The sequence below is a fragment of the Bombus flavifrons genome, chromosome 16, assembly GCF_040668555.2.
Source record: "Bombus flavifrons isolate JBK064 chromosome 16, iyBomFlav1_principal, whole genome shotgun sequence".
NCBI classification, from domain to species: Eukaryota; Metazoa; Arthropoda; class Insecta; order Hymenoptera; family Apidae; genus Bombus; species Bombus flavifrons.
In genome coordinates this window covers 860974-886293 of record NC_138457.1, presented here as the reverse complement: position 1 = coordinate 886293, position 25320 = coordinate 860974, and the positions used below count along the sequence as shown (strand labels likewise).

The following is a 25320-nucleotide window of genomic DNA, read 5'->3' as shown; positions in this document are numbered from 1 at the left end:
TAGTATTGGTCCTAAGACGCTTCCTTGTGGAACCCCTGCCTTGATGTCTTTAACTTCAGAGTATGTATCCTTGATTTTTATTACGGAGGTTCTGCTGCTTAAATAAGATTTTATTAATTGGTATATTTGCTCCGGGAATTGTTTCCTGATTTTTTGTAGTAGGATTATTTGTAGTGGTTTATTTTGTCAAATGCTTTCTCTATGTCGATAAAGAGGGCTGTACAGTATTGTTTGTTTTGTAATGCTAGTATTATTTCGTTAATGAGCCTGTGCATTTGCTCTATGGTGGAGTGTTTGTTTCTGAATCCAAATTGGTGATCTGGTATTAATTTTTGAAGGAAAAGAATGGCGCTGAATTGTATGTATTGACATCAAGGTGTTTGACTTTACGACAGGAAAATTACGGATGTTTTCCAAAAATCTAATCTAAACATTACAAATCAAGATTTTTAATCTTTCACAGCAAAGTAAATATGTATATATTTTTATAAAAATGTCAAATCACGTAGCTTTGTATAGTCTAAGTTAGAAACTCCGCCCTGGCGAGCGATTCTTCCTAGGCAAAATATTTATCATATTAAGTACGCATCTACTCTATTGAGGGAAGCCCACTTTAGAAATCACTCTAGGAATTGTTGACTATTATTTATATCTCTCCTCAGTTTGTTCGTGTCTTTCTTTCTTCCTCCTTTTATTTCTTACTTTTTCTCCAAAGTGTGTAACATTGAGCGCAAGTAAACCAGAAACAAGCTGCTGTTCGAACGATCATGTATTATCTGTGTACATCCAAACCTTTTCAAATGTCACTTTTATCGAAGCAATTCCACCACAACAAATTAAGAAATTAGAAAATGTTGTTTCTCATGCTTTGGTGATTGCGAACCGAAATATTTGCTATCATTTGCCAAAGATGATATGAAAGTTTGCAATTGTAGGAACTGAGGAGAATAAATGGTATGAAAATGCGTCGACTAAGCTAGGAATTTAATTACACGTGTGATAGAGATCTCTATTCAAGTCTATAAATCTATATTTAACCAATATTTAAACATGCAAATAAATAAATAAATAACAACGTATGCTTTTGTTGCGATGCAACTTAAAGATAAATCGTATTAAATTTTTCGGATGTGTTCTCAATTCTTCAAATAACTTAATACTTGAAGTGAAGGGGATAGTTGACAGACCGACCACGATAGAAGTATTCGGCACCTTAACTTTTATTTAAGGTCGAAATTCTGACCCCTCACACTTTGCTCTCAATCGATACTTATTTAAAAAAAAAGTTGCGATACAACCTTCAATGTGCGTCATTATCTGAAATCGTATGTATTGCATAAATGTAAGTTAAATCGGTAAAAATAGCTCAATCCAAGGTACATGTGTCTACATTAATTCTATTCTATCCATACGTAATAATATAGTGTCAGGAGTGGGATGTTAGACGCTCTACGTCAGTTACAAATGTTCATTATCCAAGTATACCATTTCTCATTGCTGAGTTACACACGTACGAAGAGGAAGTGCAGAGGTACTTGGATCCGAAAAATATTTCCGTAGAAATAAAAACTGGGCTCCGAAGTGTTTCATCGTTTCGAAGAAGTAAAATCGCGTTCAACTGTAAGTAGTAACATTCAAGTATTTTATTTCTTGACAAGAAAATTAACGATTCAGAATTTTTTTTCAAAGTAAATATGAGATGGAAAAGTTCGGGCCAACATTCTCCCAAATTATTAATAAATGTATTAACATTACTCGATCCAAGCTCTCGGATTCTAGAATCATTTATAACTAAATTAGTACCGGAAGTGAAAAGGATAATTGACGAATTGGTTAGTCGATTATGGTAAATGTAGGACTATATCTACAATAATCATAAGAACTTCGTATTGTCTAAATTGTGTATTATTACGTTTGCGTAAATTTTATCTTTACTCGTCGATAACTTATGCTGCAGCGAAATCTTCGAACTTTGTATTATAATGTTTGGAAACCAAATCGATTTCTTTGTGTGTTAAAGGTTTTAAGATTACCGCCCTCCCTTGAATCACGCTCTCAACTGTTCAATTTTCAGTTGTGAGTCTTTTACTATAGAGGAAGGGACGGTGCGGTTCGGACAATCAGGTTTAAAATTTAATTAATAAACGGTGTTTTGTCATCATCGCATGACATCTCTTTGAAAACTTCAAGATTTATGACAAAATATTTGCTATTGAACGATGAAGAAAGGGAAGGAAAGAGACTAAATATTTATTAATCGTTTTTATATATGAAATATCAAATTAGTTTCTTGCTTAATTTTTCATTCAAGATGCAACATTTTTACCAACCTTTTTTACGATCCTATAAAGTAATAGAATCTCAAAGTGACCCGATGAATTCATCTGCGTATATAAAAATAGTTTATTAGTTAGTTATTCAGAACTACCACGGATAAAATTGATTTCCATGTTTAATTGACCCCGACTATGTGAAGCTCATTAAATTTTTTCCTTCATTAAATATCTTATCTCAGATTCAAATGTCAGAAGTATATTGAAAATTAGAAACGACCAATTTTTAATTTAATTACAATGTTACTCCCAAATATAAATTTGGCTAGACTATTTTGAAACGAGGTTGTACAACAATAGAAGATATTTTGATATAACTATGCACTCTAATTTGCTTGAATAAGTACATCATTTTTCTTGGAATTATTTCACTCTTAAGTTTTATTATAATATATTATGTCAATATCAGAAATAATGACCATCTTTAACATCCTACAAAAATTTGAAAATAATCTAATTCGCTCACACAAATGGTTCGTTGATTAATCACTCGGTATTGCCATAGCAAAGATTTAATGTGTTTGCATTATATCGTATAAATCATTTTCTTATGAACTATGGGATTCGAATCTTGAAAATACGTTAAAAACTAGAAATGTGCAGCATTTTATTGAATTAATGGTACGTATTGTTGGGTTAAGGTTTTGCCATTATTTGAATGAAATATTTGAAAAGAAGTCGAAAATATAGAATACAAATTTTTCGTTTGAGGCTTTGTTTTCGAGAAAATCGACTTTGAATTTTCGCTCGGTACGCGTGCACTTCTCGTCTCGTTATAACGGATCTCACTGTAGATCGTTGTCTGGATGGAAAAATTAAAAAAAAAAAGAAAAATTTCTTCTTCGACTTCTTTTTTTTGCGTAGAATCACCCCCTTTCCGCTTGTACCATCAGTTACCAACCACCCTGTAATTCATATTTTGCAGACCATGTTAGGGTTAGGTTTGGGTTAAACCATTTGATTTGACCACGGCTACGTAAACACAGGTATTCTTCTTCCACTCCATTTTCCTCATTGGTTTCAAACAAAATTCGATATTGTATCAAAACCAAACTCATTTTATTGCTCACCGATCTCCTTGCTATGAAGTTATATGAATTCTGAGATATACATAAAGTAGCGACTATGAAAAATAGTAGATTTTTTGATTTGCCGGAAAATAATTCATGACATCTTGAATTGTATTAAATGCAAGAATGAAGTGAAATTTGATCGAGAAAAGTTAATGTTTAGATGTTATAATACACATTATACCAAAAGTCGAAATAGGAAACATAAAGACAAGTGTTATCTAAAAATTAATACTTATAAGGATACTTAGTTTCATAATGTACATCTTCCAATCGTTCCATAATACACGTATTCCAACACAAAGCAATGGTTCGACCACCTCCACAAAAATCATAATAAACGAATTATGTTTTGCCACAAATACATTTACCGATTGGGAGAACCTTTCTAGTGAATAGTTTACTTTATGGGTAGAAAAACACTTTGTGCATGGTAATAACAAAATTGTCGAAGGGGACGAATGGACAATGGATTTTTGGAGGAATTCAACACTAAAATGTGCAAGTATTTATTTTACCAATTTCCGACCGAAATTCCAGCTTTTTTGATAGGATTTAATTCATTAAGAAATAATTTATCCACAAAACTGAAAAGTAGTGATCGCATATCGCTCGAACGTAGTGCACGTATCAAGCTAAAATCAACTAATAAGAATAAAATATACACAGTGGCTTACGAAAGTGTTCGAACACCCTTCAAAATAGAATAACTTTTTTAAAAACGAACCAAATGATCTGAATTTTTTTTTTTTTTTTTTTTTTTTTGAGAGAGGTTTGTTGATTGGGTGACGTATAGAAAAAAATGTTGAAAAAGAATGTAATCGAACAAAATTGCGGAGAAAAAAGTAAAAAACACTTTTTACAAATTTTTTATCTGGGCTTGTAATGAGAATTTAAACAACACGTTCTAAAGAGTTATGTCATTTGTCGAAAAATTCATCGAAGTTGGTTAATGTTGCTACAAACGATTAAATTTTCAATTTAAAATTTGTTGTTTAATTTTCACTAGAGAGCCAGATAAAAAAATTCTAACAAATTTCTTTTCTGATTCGGAACAACTGCAATTTATTCATAACTTTTTCGCAAGTCTCCAGTTAAGTAATCCTTCTGATCTCTCAAAAAAAATTCAAATCATTTAGCCCAATTTCAAAAAATTATTCTGTTTTGAAAAGCGTTTAAATACCTTCGCGAGTTACTGTACATTTTTAAAAAATGATACCGGACTATGCAAAACTGAAAGAAATAAAAAAACCGGATACATGCGCTTTACTCAGAAATATAAGGTAGACATTCAGATATTTTTAGGTAATTGATATAGTTACCAAATTTGCAAATAAATAACATTTAGAAATGCCGTAGTCGGGCATTCGATCTGATTAAAAATTGTCAGTTACTTCAACCTATTTCAATGTGTGCTTCATATACCTGAGTGAGTGAAACACATATATCTTGTCTCTTTTTTTTATCATTTTTTTAGTTTTGCGTAGTCGGATATCATTTTATTTTAATATTTATTTTATTTAATCCTTCTTAATACCTTCGAAAACCTATGGGTGAATCTGTTATAATGAAAAAGAAAATGAACACTTTCCCTCCCGGAGATCAGAAATATCGCCTGTCATTTTGTTTTCCTCAATGTGCTGTATAACCTACAACACTTCCGTGACAGGTACGAATCTCTTGAGAACTGTAGATCGAATTTGAAACCACAATCGGTTAAGTTGTGTTTAAGTTGTAGGGGCACAAACACACAAACATATAGACATATATAATATAGAATGATCATCAGAATTACTAGAAATTAGAATTTCCGATGATTTCTATCCTATATGATAAATTTATTGATAGATGAACCTATTTACAATGGTTTAAACAGAAAACGATGATTATCTAATATGAACTTAACGCAGTAATATAATATAACTACGACAGCCAAACTCACAATAATTAACAACCCATAATAACTCGGCAACTAATAATTAACCAATTCACAACTCGCACGCAACTCTCTCTCGACTCAACTTTCTCGACTCAACTGACGACTTGCAACTAACTAACTCCTCGCAACTAGACTCTCAATTAACAATTGACGATTAATCGTTCTTCTCCCTCAAGCATCCTTTGTCGTATTTTCATAGCCCCAGCACGCATGCGTTCCGTAACCGCCCGCGATCGTGGTCACTTACGCTTTCTTCCAAGTAACTATTTAACCGAAGCACTGAGGATATATTGATGATCCATTAGGCCCATTAAAGTTTTTCGATCCTTTCGGCTTGTCGGTCGAACACGCTTTCTCGCAACATTGTATATATTTCGTCGGGTCTTTCTTAGATAATCTTTCCACGATACTACATATATGCATATGCATACATTAAGGCACAGCGCTATAATCGCATTAGCTGCAATTATTTCGGTACTTATATATTCTCAGTGATTTATAAGAATTTTTTCGAACGTGCAATAATATTTCGATACTGTTGTTTAATCATTTAATTAATCACTTGCTCTGTTAAAATTGTATATTATCTTCCGCATATTTTTTTGAAAATATTTAATTTCCTGCATTTGAAAAAGCAATGTCAGTAATTGTTTTTCTTTCTTTTCAGTAAATTGGCAACAAAGACGAAGACTGTATCTTCTTCCCTAAGCTTTTGATAATCAGCAAGTAGAAAAAATATTCCAATATGAACAACCTGGGTCATACGCCGCTCACTGTACCAAATTACTCGTATATCTTCGACTTCGAAAAAAACTTCGATTTCTGGGATACTCAAATGTGGTTTAAGAACCAGTTTCCGAACTGTTTTTATTATTGTGGTATCTATGTCGCCCTAATTTTTGCCGGGAAACATTACATGTCAAATAGGCCAAAATACGAATTGAGAGCCATGCTTATTTTGTGGAGTGCACTGCTTGCAATATACTCCATTTTTGGGTTTCTTAGAAGCATGCCGGGTATGTTTCATGTATTAAGGCATCATGGATTTTACCACAGCATCTGTATACCTAGGTAATATCAGTTTTATATTCTACTTCTTAAAATATTTTCAACAGAATATGTAATATCTTGTAAATTATTTATTAATCAAATATTATCTATGAAATATAAATTATGTAAATATAAATTCTCATATTTGAAAACATTATCCAAATAAAAATTAAATTTTGGATATTTATTCAAAGCATTATGCATGAAATGAATTTATAAAAAAAAGTTTTAAAGAATGTAACTTGCATCTATTAATTCATCATTCGATTGAGTTTATTTTCGTTATTAAATTCTCATACCAGAATGATGCAATTATTAGAGTTTAATCGTATTTACATACGCAAAATGTAGCAAATTATGTAGGTGGGTCCAGACTTCAAGACAATGATAATTGTATGTCATGAACACCACAGCGAGATTCTACTCTCTCGGTTTGGCGAAGATTGACGCAAGAAAGTTGCCACAAAATTAACCTAGACTTTGAAATTCATGCTCAAAAGGACAAATATTTTTTGCTTGCGTCCTATTTTACTCGTCACGACGTTGAACTTTAAAAATAAGCATAGTCGCATTTTAATCGTTCATTTGAAGAATGATGCTGTTCTACTTGCTCTTACTGGCATTATTAACAATATGTTTATTAATGAGGAAACTGGAATTTAAGGTAGCAACTAACTTCATGGTTTCACATTATTCTAAAATTACAGCATTTTCATGCCTTTCAAACGAGAGATGAATGGTGCAGAAGAGGGTATGATTTCATATTGTTATTTTGCTAGAAATCACGTAAAGGCCACATGAAGGTTAATTACGTTTCTTTAAAATTATTGTTACGTTTCTTTACGTTTCTTTAAAATTTATGCATTAATCGATGCATTACAGCAGATATACATTACATTTGTCACTTTGTTTGTGTAATTTCGACCAATCTCGGGGAGACGCAATCGCGAGGAGAGACGTCAACGGGAGTCGTAAATTTCCGTTACGATTATACTAATCGACACCACGAGTTGATCGATCCCCTGATTTCCGTTAGGATAATAGGGGTGATTAAGTTTATATAACACTGTGATTCACAGAATTATAAAAATATATATATTTCCAACACTTAAACTACACTGTTGAGTAAATATAAATCGTCGATAACAACTTGTCGCACGAAGATGAGATAGATATGAATAGTAGAGCAAGGTTCGTACAGTCGAATTTCGTATGTTAGTGGACGTAGCACTCGAGGATACTTGATAGACGTTAGATTTTGATGCTAGACTTCGACGTTGTAGTATGTAGAAGAAGTAAGTTGACTTGACCTAGCGGTGTTGACGAAATAAGTTGACTTGACCCTCCTGATGTAGCAGGAGAAGTCTTCGACTTGACCTTCCTAGAGTCGTAGGAGAAGTGATGAGTAGGAAGCCTCCTACCAACGTGGTTCGTGAGTGACCTTGTGCATGGGAAAACCCAGCCTGTTCTATTAGATAGCTATTCGGTTTTTCCTAATGGGTTCGTACCCGCTTTCTCCGTGTTTTTAATTGCGCCTAATAAACCCAAGGACCTCTCTAAAAACCAGATGTGCGTCGAAAATATTTTTAGCCTTAAGAAATCTTTCAGGACAACGGATTGAATGAAGACACATGTGTACACAATGAAAGAGAACAGTTATGGTTGGTCCTTAGGTTTATTGAGGGTCGAAATGACGTTACGCAGGCCATCGGCTGCTCGGTCGCGAGAGCTGCAGCGCCGATGTTTTAGGCGACGTAACAGTTTGGAAAGTGTAATTTATTAAAATATGTCTTGAACTAATCGCTTCGTGGCATGAGCAAGTTAATATTTCCGTATAATAAATAACGTGGTATATCGACCAACGTATAAGGAAATTTAATTTTGTAAAAAAAAAAAAACATATTTGATCTTCATGTGTACTATACGTGTTCTACTGCAAAATACTAATAACACCAAGTGGTGCCTTATTCGGCGTCATGTAACTGCTGTATGAAGAGATTTTCTCATGCAGTAAGTAATTTTAGAATAATGCGAAATCATAAAGTTGACTTTGTTGTATTTATGATGCGCTATCTCACGTGCTAAGTAATAATAACTCCCTGTTTCCTCGATATCACGTTATTTACTTCCTCCCTAACTGTAATATGAATGAAATGTAGACATAATGTGGCCAATGTAGTAGCCAATAGAACTTTATCATTTTTCAAGAGAACGGTTGATTTGCGACATTGGCACTTTTGCAAGGCTAGCCTCCGTAATAAAAAAAAATTGACTTTTGACCTCGACTTGTCTGTGATCAAAATGAAGATCAAAACTGCGGTAACTTTTTTACGTCAACTACCATTAAACCGAGAATGTAGAATCACGGTGTGGTGATCCTAACAGATAATTTTGACTCACCCTGAACAAAAAAATTGATTGAGGCCTTTTTATACAGTGCACACAAAAAGTTACGAAACTAATGTTATTAAAAACTACAACTTTTAAGATAAATGAAATTTTATTATTACTTAACGTATATTCCTTCCCTCTCTATATACATTTCAGATCGGTCATTCAACCGAAAGGTTGGAAGGCATATATGTAGTGTCTTTTTGAAATTATATTCAGAGTAACTGTCACATTCGTCTGAAATGATTCTATATCGCCAAAATGCTGTCCTTTCAGTATCACCTTCAGCTTTGCCATGATCGATTTTCAAGCAAAAATGTGTGGTACAGGAAAAACCATTCTCGTAATTGATATATGTTTCGCCTGACTTTTTTTCTTTCTCTTTCTTTCCTAAAGGTGATCAAGTACTTTAATGTAAAATGATCTAGTTGTAGTCTGGCTGAGGCGAGGGAGGGGGGGGGGGTACAAATTCACAGTGAATCAATCCTCTTGAATAAAAAAATGCGATCGACATTATTTACGCTTTTGACTTTGTGACCCTCATTTTCATCGGTCGCACATCTAGAATGCCCTTCAGTTGTTTGATGGGCTGCCTGGGATTATTTTCCCGTTTCCATTGATGATGCCACGGAAAGGGTAGAGTTTGGATACTGTAGAAGCAATTCAGAAATATGTGACAAGGAAGGGATGTGTGTTGAATAATAGATAATAAAACTTCATTTACATTAAAAACTGTTTTTTTTTTCTAATAATATTAGCCCGAAACTTTTTAAATGTAAATGCATACAGAATTTAATTTTATGCTAAAAGTATCTGTACATGCTCAATCCGCCTTGCGATAGCATACGTATCTAACAGGGGATTCGTAATATATTTGACACATATTATCTTTACACGGGAAAATCCATGTCGAAGGAGCAAAAATATCCTGCAAAATTGAGATTGAAAACATATTTTACGGAATATCCCAGAAATTATTACGTTTAGAAAGATAGTTTAAACGTAGCAGTTGTCTTCAAGCAAGGAATTCAGCTAAACAGTTTTAATCTGTAATTTAATTTTATCTGTAAATATTCTTTAATACTGGAAATTCGCGTCTTTTTGTTAACTTTTATTGCAAAATGTTGTTCGATGCTCTGGAAAATTGAGAAACTTCAAAGAAATGTATAAAATATGGATAAATGGGAATTTTTATTTTTGATATTATTATATAACAAAAATAACTGCATTTGTTATTATTGTACTGTACTTGAAATAAATTCAGCCACTTCCAACATAAAAGTAAATTGTTTGTAATATGAAGAATACGCAACATCAGACAGATATTAAGAAACATACTATATAACTTCAATTTATATATCATGTTCATAACATATAACAATATTTCCAAAATATTATATCATAATAGAAATGTAATTATATTCTTTCCAGCCATCTTACTCAAGATCCAGTTTTCGGTTTTTGGTCGTGGACATTTGCCCTATCGAAGCTAGTAGAATTTGGCGACACAGCCTTCATTGTGTTACGAAAGCAACCGTTGATTTTTCTACATTGGTACCATCACGTAACAGTCCTTCTCTATACCTGGTTCTCTTATGCAGAGGCCACAGGAAATGGCAAGTGGTTTGGCTTGGTAAACTCTTTCGTTCATGCCTGGATGTACTCCTATTATGCACTGAAAGCAATGCGGTTCAATATACCAAAATGGGTCGCCATGTTTGTTACTACGCTACAGCTATCACAAATGGTTGTGGGTTGCATTTTAACTGCATCAGCTTACTACTATGTACACAGTGCCCAAGTTGAATGTCACGTTACGCCTTTGAACATCAAACTTGCTATGCTGATGTACCTCAGCTATTTCATTTTATTTGCCAGATTCTTCCAGCAGGCTTATTTATCTAACAAACACATAAAAAAAATTGGAAAGAAGGATTAGCCTAATAGATCTGCAAGTTATAACAAGCTGAAGTTTATGTAGAGCAGGTGAAAAATTTTTTGAATCTTTTTTACGGATGCTTTTCAGTGACATGTCTTAAGAAAAACTTTATCAAAATCTCATGTGATGGATATGGACGTCAAGAAATAATTTGATGAATATAGTTCTCTCAAGCCTTTGTGAAGGCAAAGTTGTAAAGATTGATTGTGAAAGAATGAAAATGGAGAAATAGAATTAAAGTAAATCTCGCACAGTAAATCAGGAATAAATTTTTAATATATTAACGATATTATCGTTAACTGAAGTACGAATGAATTAATAAATCTCGTCCTGGAAACACATATATCCCTAATCTGTTTACTTATGAAACGATTTCCAAAGAAATTTTTCGGTCTCTTTTATTTGTAATGTTTCCTTCTTCCGATAACGTGACAAAACCTTACTGGGACAAGAACGGAAGCGATATAATATTTGAAAATGTAATATGTAAATATTCGGGTAATATTAACGTATCTAATATTGAATCATTTAATAGTAAAAAAAAAAATATTAAACACAGTTTCGCCGGCAAATCTGATATACTTTTATAATAATGAATTATAGGGTTGACATATTTATTGTCGTACGTATAAAACTATGAAACTATATATACATATATATGTCGGAGAAGGTTGGAATTTAGAGTTAGGGGCGTGAAACGAATCTTCGTTTTGATTACACAGTGTCGTAATGCAATAGAAAAGACATTGACTAGTGCAAATACGATTATTATAGGATTGGACAAGTAACCGTAGTAATTAGATACTCGAGAAACTAATGACAATGATCCTAGGTTCAATAACGAATCCGCGGTCAACGGGATGATGGATGAACATGCTCACAAAATCTAAGTCGGACTCTTTGTTAAAACGTGGAATATCTACCGAGCGCACAGACGCTAAGTAACTCGCTAATACGACCTCGCGAGAGAATGACTTTTCGTCACGATGATGCTGCACAGGAAAACTATGATGGGGTGTGTCTAAGGACACGAGATCCTTGGATTCGTCGAGGATAGCCTTCGTTCGGAAGGTGAGGGAAATTGGCGTTGCTGCTAATTGGTCAATCTCCATATCGGTGGTTAGAAAAAGATGCTAGCCGCCCTCGAGGGAAAGTTGCTAGTGGAAGACGCCGTTCGTTGAAAAATAGGTCTCTCCTATCTTCCCGTAGCTGGGACGAAGATTGTTTGTCTGTCTGAAGGACTTTAGCCAACTAAATCTTAAGATTTATAACGGGCCCTCAGGCTAGCCGAACATGTACTGCGAAGACGCATCGACATCTGGCAGTCATCTTACTCGAAGAATAGGGTCTGCGTGTGGCGAGCCACGGGACAGAAACCGTTGGAATGTTTACTGTCGCGTGCCGTTACAAATATTTCTTTTAAGGAGAGCTATAGAATTACTCCATACCTTTGTTAGACAAAGCGTCCATCCCGTGACCGCGGTTACGTTCGGCGACTGGTTGTCGCCTCGAGCCCAAGCTCATTATCACAAATCTCGAACAAATACAATCGGATCGAATGACGACAATTGTTTAATTATGCCTATAATAGAATCTAGATTACGGTGTTAAGGGATTTTCCCGAAGTTCCAAAGGGAAGGCTCCGATGTCCTTTCATCTTCGACATATATATATGTTGGAAGAAGCCATAGAATACATAACAATTTGTATGAATAAAGTACGAGTAATATTAAAAAATGGATCATGCATTAGTTCAAAAACTTTATCGAGCCTTAGAATATTTTCTGCTATTTTTAAGTGTCAATATTGATTATTATCTTGTTTAGTATGTAGGGAACGCCTCTCAAACGTTTTCCTATTTTCATTCGAACTGCCAATGTACGTATGTATATTATACCGCCGTTTTCTGGTGGTATTACATATTCTAATGGTGTAAGAAAATACTTATACTCATTGTTTTGTAAAATACACACTACCGGTGAAGAATTGATAACCTTCCCATTGCGTCTATATTACTTATCATCTACTAGTTTTATTATGAATTTAGGAGTTATTACTACAAAAATTAAAGAAATGATAAAATTTTTGCAAACAGTGTTTTCTTTTTAGTTTGTTACAATATTTTAGAAAGCAGCCTTATGAAACTTCAGAATTGACGAAAAAATATTCGTCGGCGTGACGGTAAGCTTTAATTAAGGCTTTAATTAAGGACGGATTTCTTCCGGTACCCCCGCGCCATATGCGGCTACGTTTGTTAAAACTCGAATCACATGGGCGATGTCCATAGCCGCACTAGTTCCAATATATGTATGCCATGTTTGTGTTGACACATGTACCACAGCGTTAATATCATGGACAGCACTGCTTCTATTTTTCAACAAGCAAGTTTCAAGTATTGCATTGCGTCTGATACACGTGTCACTCGCTCAAGAATGTCCACCCGCTCAGAAACAGTAATGAAGTAGACGAAACATCCTGCATGCCACAGCTATCGAAATAATAACAAAACAGCAACTGAATAGCCGCCTCTGTTATACATCCGATGATAACCCCTCCAAAGGGACTAAAACCTCCATATAAAAACCCTCCTAAATTAGAGCTCAACACATTATTCTGTTGTAACACTTTGAACCGTCACTCCGTTGGATTTATACAATAAAATTTCCATCATCTTATATGAAGTTCAATTCCTTCACCTTATTCGTGAAACGTTCGAACTGCCGATCTATCGGTTTCGTGATTTCTTCTGTCTTCGACGTGACATACGCATCTGACTGGCTTGGAAGCTATTTTGCGATCCGACCATAGCAGCCGAATTAGTAACTATTAATTTTTATTAAATACTTTTATTTTAAGAGTTAATTTTTACCCAATAATTATTATTAAAAATTACTTGTTATTAAATATTCTTATGCTAAAAATATATTTTTAGTTAGTAAAAATTAATAGCAATTAGTGAAACCTATACATTTTTTAATAACAATTAATTGTCATTAAATATTCTTATTTTAACAATAATTACGAGTTAAAACAATTAGTTTCACTTAAAATATGTCTTCACAACCCTAATGTAATCACAGGATCGTCTGAAAGAAGAAATATGTGTGGATTTCGAAGCTTTGGGAGGTTGTGAATTCATAGGAACAAAATGTTTTTAAATTCAATTCGTGAAATTTGATTTTGACCGCGTCGCATAATCTAAAGAACTCTTTGTATGTTTTTTCGTTATTCAGCCAAATGGTTCCTTATTGATATATATCATAAATCCCTCTATCTCAAATTTTGTACATTTATTTTTTCTCATAAAAAGTGCTAAAAGAATTTCGTCATCGCCATCTTCTTCTAATAATATCCGAAGTAAATTTTAGTGTGTTACATCCACCTCAAACACTGATTCCGGCTTTGCCACTTACAATTTCTTCATTTGATAAAGAATAGTATACTAAAGGTAGTGGGATTTCTTTCTAGCTTGAGATATTTGATGTGAGATGTTGCTAAACCTCCGATAAGCGAGCTTTTTCAACACTCGAAATTTATGACTGTCGCAAAGCGTTATTGAAGTTGGCAAGAATACTTTTAAAGAAAAAATACATGCCTGAGTCTCTAATTACAGCAATGGATAAAAACAACTTTCTCAAAAATAGTTTTGTTATAAATTATACCAAATGTTGCAGAATGCTCCGGAAAGCGGCAATTCGTGGCCAAAATCAAATTTCACAACTTTAAATCTTAGAAATCTACACATATTGTTGTGACGATTGTCTGCGGATCGTACACCGGGCTGTACGACTGAAGGCAATCTTTTTGGTTGGCAAGCGCTAGATCGTTAGATTGTTTTATCGTTAGATTATAGCGAACCGCCCTAACGTGAACAGTTCTGCTCTGAAGTAAAGATTAGTTGCGTCAAGATTGTGTAAACAGTAGTTATGAGAAATTAAACATTGTATACGTTTTACCGTGCTCTATCGTATTGTATGTAGTTTATTATTTTATTCGTACGTGCTTATTGTAATCGTGATTTGGTGCAATAAATGTTTATGCTCTAAAATTATGCAATCACACATGTCCGTGTTCTGCTTCTAAAACCGATAAACAGCTCTTTTTCGTCCTGTTCAAGATACACATCTTTTTTCTCAGATGATTCTGCGATTAGATATAGGGTTGCGAAGACAAAATTATGAAATTTTTGGTGAAACTAATTGCGTTAATAACTATTGCATTATAGAACATCAAAATATTGTAATATTTGTTATAGACAAAATTATATCTCGCGCTAGAGTCTACGACACGTCTTCCGATATAGTATACTCTTGATGTCGTCGACCGACGCTGTAACCGCAATATTAATTGTTATTTTGAAATAGATATACTTTTATTTACTTTTATGAATTTCATGTACTTTATCTGAAATCAATCCTGTGGATAATCCTCAATGATTTATCATTCCAATCTTATTTTGTTTTTTACAAAAAATTAAAGTCCATATTTAAAAATATAAAGGCTAAAAGTTCCTATAATTGCAGTAGTATTCCCTGTAGCATCGGTTTTAAGCATATTTTCCTACTTTACATCACAGATTACACCTTTTTGTTTAGATTTATTAAGATATATTAGGTTACTAAGCTATAACAAGATTATTAAAATAATAGATATATTAAGCAATTGTTTTGATTTAGCATATTTTTTACATGTCTGAAGAAAAGTAAAGATAATTCCTTTCCTAAGAAAAGAAAAAGATAGTACCAACTCTGTCAATTTTAGACCTACTTAACTCTTACCTCAGTATTAGCCTAGTATTAGCAAAATGTTTAGGAAGGTCGTTAATAGATGTACATTATCTCTTTTAGCTTAAGCTAATTGGCAAAAACTTTCCCAAATGTCTAATTCATATGATTATTAATATGATTCTATGTCCTTTCCGGACGGTATGGATCCCAATTTGGAATTTAATATTTCTAACCGTCTCCAACAAGGTGCAATATCAATACAATGCAAGGTTCACTTATACTATTCTCTTCTTACTTTAATGATGTATTGTTGTTTGACTTTAATAATTATCCGTATAAAAACGAGATTGCATTCGCAGACGGTTTTGTTATAAACATTAGTCATGAGAAACACTCAATTATTACAAATTTTTTTATTAACAATTTTATTTTATTAACGATTATTATCAATTATTTGCACTTATTAACAAAAGGCTAAAAGATTTATTTAACAAAGTTCAAATATATTTTGCAAATTGGAAGCTGAGGACACGTTGACAAGTCTGAAACGGTATTATTTAGATCGTGCATATCTAAATGACATAAGCCCAATTATAATATTACTGAATACTCACACAAATTGAAACTTTATGATCTCACTTTTATTGCCAAGATGCTGATATTCCATAAGAGCTATTTTAAATACCTAGAAGTTGATATTAACTTCAGGTTCAACGCTGCGATCGATGATCGCATTAAGATGCAATTAGGAAAAGCTAATAGAGCTTTCTTAATTAATAAGGTATATATATTTGCTATATCAAAAAGCCTAATACAAAAGTGGAACTCGTTTGTTATAAGATTTTAATTCAGCTTGTTATTTTCTATGCATTTCCCGTGTGATCTCTCCCAGTCTCGTCGCACAGATTAGATGCTTTGAAAGCAGGTACTTTAGAGCAAGTTTGTGCCTTTACCGCAGATTCACGTCTTCGATTAGGAAGTATATGAGTGACACTATGCTTTATAATTCTACAGCAATGTTGAAAATAGATTTGTTTATGATGAGATTGGCCCGTAATTACTGGAATTCCATAAGAAATGTTCTCTTTAATTCCCTCATTCCCTACTTTAGTTTTCACGATGATCAATATTTCGAGTTGTCAATACTCACCATTTATCATTATTACAGGTCTGTTTATGACGAAAACATATCTATACTCTGGGTGATTATTATTGGGCTGACCTAAGCAATGTCCAACCTGACTTAATGATTTTTCTAATTCTCATAAATTAAATGTTGATAGATATTGGTGGCTCGATGAGGACTATCTTTAGTATGATTAACCCTTTCGCTGCGGAGCGCACAGAAACGAATTGCTCTCTCTGAGCAGCCGACGTAATAGTGGGAGATCGGTCGCGCGGATGGCACGATGCACAGAGAAATATATTATGTGGCTAAACGTCTAAAGGCGATGTTCGCAGCGAAAGGGTTAAATCATTATACTGTACTTTTATTTGAACTCTGTAGTAGTTTTCAACTGTACAGCGTTCTTCTATATTGAAACAAATAAAGATATTAAAACTATAATACATCATAAAGTGCATCATGTAACATGTAAAAAGTTAAAAATATATTCTGCATAAAAACAAAATATTTGCACAAACTATTAATACACTTGATTGTAATTGTTTATTTCTTACTCACTTAATTAAGTAGAACTAAGACTAGGCAATATTCAGGTACAATAACGTCGCAGTGATACAGTATTTAGTTATGACCAATCTCAAAATAATGTTAATAATAAATTAAAAAACCGTTTGTTATATGTTTATATATGCATTATCGAGCCAATCCTAGCGGTACTGCAAGGCTAGGTCGACTCACGACAGAGGCGAAGCAAGCTCCTATCCTCCGTCAGATTCCAAAAATCAGTTTAATATTCTGACTTCCCAATGGGAAGTGTATCAGATATTAAGCTGATAAGAACAGATACTACACTTTGATCTTAGCCATAAGGCCGAGAAGCGATAACAGTTTCAACTTTGTCTACGAATATAACATCTCTATCTCGTAAATTTTCCAGCGAGAAACGGCACCTTGAAAAAACCACCTAGCGGTGGTATCTTCAAATACTCTAGCCTGATCTTACTGTACTGACATTTAGCGACTTTCGGTTTATAGTCTATTCCGTCCGCGAAGCGTGATTTTCCGTTTTCTTATATACTATGAACAACGTCGATCTTTTTGCGATGGCAAAATTACAAGAGTATCCTGAAGCATAAGTTTGTAGATGATAAAATTCATTTTAATATTCGTTTAAATCTCATCCTATATTTTGCTCGCAGACTTTGGTGACGAAACGTGCCTTTGTTCCTTTTTCCTCTTTTGTGTCTAATTTCATAAAATACTCGCCTTCGTCACCATGGATTCTGGACAGAGCAAGCGAAAGCACTTGAGGATGCAATAAATCAAGTTCTCTTCTATACTATGCCATAGACCAAGGCTAGCAGGTTTCAACAGCTTCTGTTGAAAAATGTTGGAAAAAAGAGTAGAGTCTAAGGAACAATGATCGCGAATATTGTTTTCGTAATTTTCCATCCTTAATCCTTGAAATCGTCTTTTAACAGTTTTGATGTTTTTCGAACAACAAGACTGAATTATTTTAGTTCCGACATTCCCAAAATACACGACTGATATATTATAAACAATATCGTTCTTAAGACCGGGCAAGTGGATCACTTGTCCCGAGCCATGCACTTATTGTTATTTGTTTCCACGTTTGATAATAAATAGATGAATATAATTGTAATATCTTAAGCAAACGAACTTTGAAATTTAAATATTGAATTGAAAAGATTATTGAGGATAATCTCATAATAGCGAAGCCAATATGATAGATGTAAAGAAAATAGCGTCCATACTAGTATTTTATCAGAAAATTCTAAAGCCTTCTTTGTACCATACACCGTATATAGGTTTAATTAATATTATATTAATAATAGTTTAATTGATATAGTATATAGGTTAAATATAGGGTAAATATCAGGTAATGTGGTTTTGGCTGTTCTAACAGGAATGTCCTATGTTGGAACAATTCAAAGATTGTACGTAATATTTTCTGAATCGTCCCAAAGGTGAAATATTTTAAAAAAGCACTGCGAAATTTTTACTTTGAAAATACTTTCACAAACGTGACGGGAATGTTGATTGGACTTTATTAAAACAGTTACATATAACTTAGATAAGATACAAGATGCATTAGAAGAATCAAGTGAAGCAGCAGATGATCCTCAAATTAAAAGTGATTCGCAGGCTTTGTTTCAGAATCAAATTAATTTTCAATATGTATTGTCAACAATTATTCGTTACGAATTGCTATTTGTTATCTCTAATATTAGCAAAAATCCATAGAAAATCAAAGCTGATTAGAGTTTAGCTCTTAAAATATCTCTCTTAAAAGGGTTAAAAGATTTCTTTATAAATTATCGAGTAAATGATTTTACTAAATAAAAAAACTTGCAAGTCTAACGATAACGATTTTTCATTAAATTTTAAAGAAGTCATATCAAGGAAGCAGAAACGTTTTTATGCATATGAAGCAAAAGATTCACATTCACATAATCCCGATACTATTTTTCTCATAGATGGCTTATTAGATTCAAATAAATTGGCCACCGTCCTTCAATATTTAGATTTTTATATAACATAAGAGCACTAAGAAGTATAGAAGAAGAAAATCTGATTAAATGCTGTATGAATTTGGATATTATTTTGAGAAACGAAAATTACTGAAGTACAGTGAAAATTCGTCATGCACAACGTACGAATACCATATTTAAGTGTGATCTATAAATGTAAGAAAATGCGAAGTCGAACACCCGGGGTGATCACCTGTCCTTCGTTACCTTAGGCTATGGGAAAGAGAAAGCGTCAACATTGAAGAGCATGAAAGGCTTTTGTTCAAACTAAAGAAAATCCTACTACACACCTACTACTCCATCTTAAAATCATATGTAACCAATAGACTGCTCATGGTTAAATAGTTAGATGCTACAACCGCAACATTCCCAACAGAAACTGGTATCACACGCTCAAGAAGGCCATTCGCTCGGAAAAAGTAACCAGGTAGACGAAACGTCCTGCATACCACAACTATCGAAATAGTAGCCGGACGGTAACGGAATAGCCGCCTCTGAGACACGTTCGACGATAACCCTTCCAAAGGGACTAAAACCTCAATATAAAACTCTCCTAAATTAGCGCTCAAGACATTATTCTGTTGTAACATTTTGAACCGTCACTCTGTTGGATTTATATGTCGGAGATGAAAGGAAATCGGAGCTTTTCCTTTGGAACTTCGGGAAAATCCCTTAACACCATAATCTAGATTCTACTATAGGCGTAATTAAACAATTGTCGTCATTCGATCCGATTGTATTTGTTCGAGATTTGTGATAGTGAACTTGGGCTCGAGGCGACAGCCAGTCGCCGAACGTAGCCGCGGTCACGGGATGAACGCTTTGTCTAACAAAGGTATGGAGTAATTCTATAGCTCTCCTTAAAAGAAATATTTGTAGCGGCACGCGACAGTAAACATTCCAACGGTTTCTGCCCTGTGGCTCGCCACACGCAGACCCTATTCTTCGGGTATGATGGTTACCAGATGCCGACGCATCTCCACAGTACATGTTCAGCTAGCCTGAGGGCTGTTATAAACATTAAGATCTAGTTACCTAAGGTCCTTCAAACAGACAAACAGTGTTTGTCCCAACGAACGACGCTTCCCGCTAGCAACCTTCCCTCAAGGACGGCTAGCATCCTTTTCTATCCACCAACATGGAAATTGACCAATTAACATCGCGACGGAAAGTCATTCTCTCGTGAGGTCTCACTAGCGAGTTACATAGCGTCTTTACGCTCGGTGAATATTTTACGTTTTAACAAAGAGCTAGTTTAGTAATACTTGTATCGTAGACAAGTAAATCGAGTCCAACTTAGACTTTGGAAGAAAGTACATTTGTTATCCCGTTGACCGCGGATTCGTTTCCGATCCTAAGACTATTGTCATTAGTGTCTAATCACCGCGGTTACTTACCAATTCTAGAATATACACACTTGTATTAATAATCATATTTGCACTAGTCAATGTCTTCTCTATTGCATAACAACAATGTGTAATCCTAATGAAGATTCGTTTCACGCTCCTAACCCTAATTCTAATGTAAACCCGACATATATATTATTGTAGTTTATTTGTCATGCATGTGTATTCATATTTATTCGTTCTCATATTATGTATGTCTTGGTTATTTGTTGTTAGTATATACAACATAATTTCATTGAGATAGTTTCTTCTTCATGTTATTTACATATTTTACGTAGAATGATATAATAATTTATAATTTTCTTGTGTTAATTATTAATTAGCCACCTTGCACAGTCGTATCAAGATGGCCGTCTTCTGTCCCAAGTGTCAACACGTGCTTCAAGTTCAATCGAAATATCGTATTATTTCACTAAAATTCCAGAGTCTTAGTATTATTAACTATTTGTTATGTCACTAAGTGGGATCGTTATGTATGTCGTACCGCTCAGTGTATTTTTACGGTGCATTTAGTATTGATTACGTTTAAACCTCTTACTCTACATGTGAAATATCAATGTGTTTATCAGTAATATTATTGTCCTATATAGTAAATTATTATTTTATGATTTGAGCTTATCTCATGCATAGGCATCGTGTATTATTGCTTTGTAAGTAGTGTAAATAACGCTTTATGATAGTGCATTCTTTCATTGATAGAGATTAAAATTCCTGTATGCGTGGATGGTTACAGTTATTTATATTACGAGTGCTTTTAATTTGCACCAATTTAATGTATACCAGTGAGTTCTAATTTTTCCCCCTTGTTTATTTTCATATTTTATAGAACTCATTCACGTAAGAAGTTAGATTGTGACTTTGTATATACTTTGAAATATTTATATTCTTATATTCTTATCATCTCGATCTTATTGTTCATAGGATTTAGAATGATAAATCATAACTCTAGTGTTCATAAAATATGAAAATCTTGATTATATTGCAAATAATCAACTAATTAACGGTTTTTTTATTAATATTTACAGCGTACTATAGTGTAGTTTTGTTTTATTTTAATTTGTACTAGTGTGTTTGTATATTACATAGTGGCATCTTGTCCCTTTTGACGCTATAATTTGTTAATAAATTTTATTTATTTAATAAGTCTTGCTCTCAACTACCTTATCGACCGTACTGTATCATAGTTCGACAACCTGCTGCATCTCATTCAAGCGCTGCTAGTTCTGTGCTATGTTCGTTCTGTCTAATATAGCCGCAACTATCAACACGTGTACTAATGTGTTCAAGTGTTACTATAACCAATTAATTATATAGCTAAAATTAATTAAATTTTTGAGCAAAGTAGTGGATTCGCCTTTTGTGCGTTTACCGTAATACATAACTACATAGTGTTGCAATGCTTAACTTAATAGCTTAATCGTTTATTCGGCACGTGATTGACAGTTTCTCTTATGATGTTTCTTTCTTCTAGCAATATAATTAATGTACACCTGTGCAGGTTCATCATGCAGTGAGTGACTGTGGAATAATTGTGTCTCACGTTTCATCGACAGCATTGACAACACAGGAATATTACCACGTGTTATCTCCGTTAGCAACCTAACCTCGCATCCGTGTGTTACTATTTTTTAATTTATATTAACATTAATACTAAAATTTCTTCGTTAATATACTAAAATTGTATTTATTCCATGCTGGAATCATCCTGTTGTGGGAAGTTATCCAGTGTTATACATGAAATGGCGGATCATCTATCTACTACCACATGCATCGAGGTTATTTGGACTCTTAATGTTCCATCAAGTACAAAGTTCCATCGAAGGTAAAATAGCTTCTGTAGTGAGTATAGTAATATTGTTTCCACATCGTGTGATAGTGTCCGGTAGCTATAAAATTAAGGATTTTTATTAAGGAATATTCTATGCACTCCTGCTGCGTTTGCTTCTTCTAGAGAATTCATGTTCTTTTTCTTTCTCTTGTCTATTCTTCATAATCGTCCTACAGATTTCATTAAAATGTTTCCAGAGCTGTTCACTCTCAGCGACTATATCAGTGAGATTTCTAGGAGTCAGCGTTTTTTCTGCATGGTTTTCAAGAGCATACTGTGCATCCTCCGATTCTTCACCACAACCCTAGCATTTACTGGTCGTTTCTTTATTTATCTTTTCATGGTATGTATTAAAAATACCATGTTCAGGAAGTATCTGAAATGTATGATGGTCAAATATACCTTCGTTTATTTTTAACCTGTTAGGTATGAAGCGCCACTATAGTGGCTCACTCTACTGACTCATTCACCGTTTGAAGTAAATGATCTGTTTCATTTGTCTTGCTTCACACTTCTTTTGCCCTCACAACGTTTCCTGAGAGTGTTAACAATATGTAGATGTAATATATAGTCTTTGCTTTTGATATGTCAGTGTGAAGTATCAATTGTTGCTTTTTGTTAAAATAAATATACCATTATTAGATGCTCTTTTTAACATGCCGATTCATATCCTTCTAATTTTTTAGAATCTTCAACCTCAAAATGTCACTTCAAAATAGGAAACGAAGAGCAATTTGCTATAATTCAGAAACAGACTCGGAAGTCGAAAATGACTTAACCAAAAACAAACGTGATAGGAAGAATGGAAAAAAATTGAGAACACTAAATTCGTCCGAATCAGAAGATTCCGATGTTCACGAAGAGACAACATGCGGAAAAATAATCTGGTCATATGAAAATTTGAAACCGCAAGTGCATAAATTTGATTCCCACAATTCTGGCATGACAATCCAGCTTAATCGATCTGCAACTCCGATCGATTACTTCCAACTATTTTTCTGTGAAGAATTAGTGTCATTTATTGTGGAAAAAACAAATGAATACCGCAAATTCATGATGGACAATTCTAAGCGCTCTTTCCTAAAACCTCACGAAAGAGAAACAACATTGAGTGAAATATACAATTTCTTTGTAATTCGTTTACTAATGTCGCGAGTAAAGAAATTACATTTTTCCGAATATTGGACAAAGGATAAATTTTTGCGAACCGATGTTTTTGGCAAAATTATGAATAGAGACAGATACGTTTTCCTATTACGCATTCTTTACTTCAGTAAAATTGAGTTAGTTAATTCCGATAGACTGATAAAAATTAGAGAATTTTGTAATAAGCTTTGTCGTTCCTTTCAAAATTGTTTTATTCCATTCCGCTATTTATGCGTGGATGAAAGTTTATTGTTAAAGGGACGGTTATCATTCCAGCAGTATGTCCCGTCCAAACGGAATATGTTTGATATCAAGTCTTTTGTATTGTGCGACTGCAAAACGGGATTCGTACTAAATTTTGTTGCATATGCCGACAGCGATTCCGAAATAACAAAAATGAACGAAAAATATCTAGGAAAATCGGCTGAGGTTGTACTCACATTATTGAATTCATATTTAGGAAAGGGGCACACATTGTTTGTTGACAACTGGTATACCAGCCCGACCTTATTCAGTTATTTACATGATAATAAAACTAACGCGTGCGGCACCGTAAAGCCGCGAAGAAGAGAAATGCCTGTAATGAAGGAAAAACTAAACAAGGGTGAAATATGCTTCCGATCATCGTCTAATATGCTCGCTCTCAAGTGGCAAGACAAACGGGAGGTATATATGTTGTCAACTTCCCACTCCGCGGATTATATAAATACTAAAAAAATAAACTATCAGACTGGAGAAATTATTCAAAAACCGTCTTGTATTGTTGATTACATTGCCAATATGGGTGTGGTTAACAATAGGGACAAAGTAATATCAAGTGTACAATCAGTCCGAAAAGGTGTCAAATGGTATAAAATATATTTTTTCCATCTGCTTGATGTGGCAATCTGGAACGCGTATTGTTTATATAAGCTTCAAGAGAAAGAAAAAGTAACAATGCGAGCGTTCCACCTTAGATTACTTAAAGAAATTTTCGAAAAATTCGGTTATACGAATAATAACATTAGCTCTAACAAATCTATCGCAGATCATCCCTTCAGACTAAGCGGAAAACATTTTCCATCGTACTGTAGGTCCACAAAATCTAAAAAAGCGTTACGAAACTGTATCATATGTTCAAAGAATGATGTAAGACGAAGATCGCGCTATGAGTGTGAAGATTGTGACGTGGGTCTATGTGTCATACCGTGCTTTAAAATATATCACACTCAATTGTATTATTAATTATTAAAGTAAATTATTAATCTCTTTGTTACGGCTGAATTTTGCACGGGGCTGTTTCTCTGTATGGCTGAGTTTGACGCGAATTACGCTTAACACGTTCGTCGCCCAGCGTGATTCGGCTGTTTCCTGCGGGGCCGAAATCCGACCGCCGGTACGCAGAACGTAAATAGAGCGCTAAGTGGGAATTCATTGTTTATCGCCTTCGATTCATTCTAAAGAAAAGTTTATTTAGTTTTGAAATGGAGAAAGCGATAAGTTTTCCAGCTAGAGTATTCCGAGGGATCTCATGGCAGATATCTCAGATCTTTCATTTAGTCGAGAAGCATACTTGTGCCACGTATATCAGTGATTTTTTCATCCTCAAAATGTTCACAGTAAACAGCGTGAAAATATATTTGAACGCGAGGAGAGTAGTGATGACGAAGTAGTGAATTTTAGAAAAAAAGTTATAAATAGAATTTCATCGAGTTCGGACTCGGATATTGAGGACACATGTGCAAGCGAAGACCTCAAAGACACGTTGGAAGAACTTGCCATAGACGAAGAAGAGAAATTCGACTATATTGATAATTCATTGAACAATATTCAA

The 25320-nt window shown here is 33.9% G+C and overlaps 2 protein-coding genes and 1 non-coding gene across 18 annotated transcripts; 2 read left to right on the top strand and 1 right to left on the bottom strand.

The window, feature by feature from the left end:
- Window positions 1-1458: 1458 nt before the first annotated feature.
- Window positions 1459-11023, top strand: LOC138188097 (very long chain fatty acid elongase 6-like). Its single transcript, XM_069129577.1, has 3 exons — window positions 1459-1620; window positions 6010-6413; window positions 10215-11023. The coding sequence occupies exons 2-3, from the start codon at window positions 6088-6090 to the stop codon at window positions 10720-10722; spliced, it is 834 nt and encodes a 277-aa protein (XP_068985678.1). The 5' UTR covers window positions 1459-1620; window positions 6010-6087; the 3' UTR covers window positions 10723-11023.
- A 6243-nt stretch (window positions 11024-17266) lies between these two features.
- On the bottom strand, window positions 17267-17458 carry LOC138188560 (U2 spliceosomal RNA). The gene has a single exon (XR_011175549.1). It is a non-coding gene; the product is annotated as a U2 spliceosomal RNA (small nuclear RNA).
- A 2840-nt stretch (window positions 17459-20298) lies between these two features.
- LOC138187981 (piggyBac transposable element-derived protein 4-like) lies at window positions 20299-24758 on the top strand. Of its 16 annotated transcripts, XM_069129328.1 has the most exons (5): window positions 21217-22146; window positions 22252-22355; window positions 22559-22704; window positions 22788-22954; window positions 23048-24758. In XM_069129328.1, exons 4-5 carry the CDS (start codon window positions 22947-22949, stop codon window positions 24729-24731), a joined length of 1692 nt encoding a protein of 563 aa, XP_068985429.1. In that variant the 5' UTR covers window positions 21217-22146; window positions 22252-22355; window positions 22559-22704; window positions 22788-22946; the 3' UTR covers window positions 24732-24758. The 16 variants fall into 16 exon arrangements, with proteins under 16 accessions (XP_068985418.1, XP_068985421.1, XP_068985416.1 ...); XM_069129325.1 differs by lacking the exons at window positions 22559-22704; window positions 22788-22954 and adding an exon at window positions 20941-21078 and having other exon boundaries at window positions 22032-22146; XM_069129326.1 differs by lacking the exons at window positions 22559-22704; window positions 22788-22954 and adding an exon at window positions 20949-21183 and having other exon boundaries at window positions 22032-22146.
- Window positions 24759-25320: the final 562 nt, after the last annotated feature.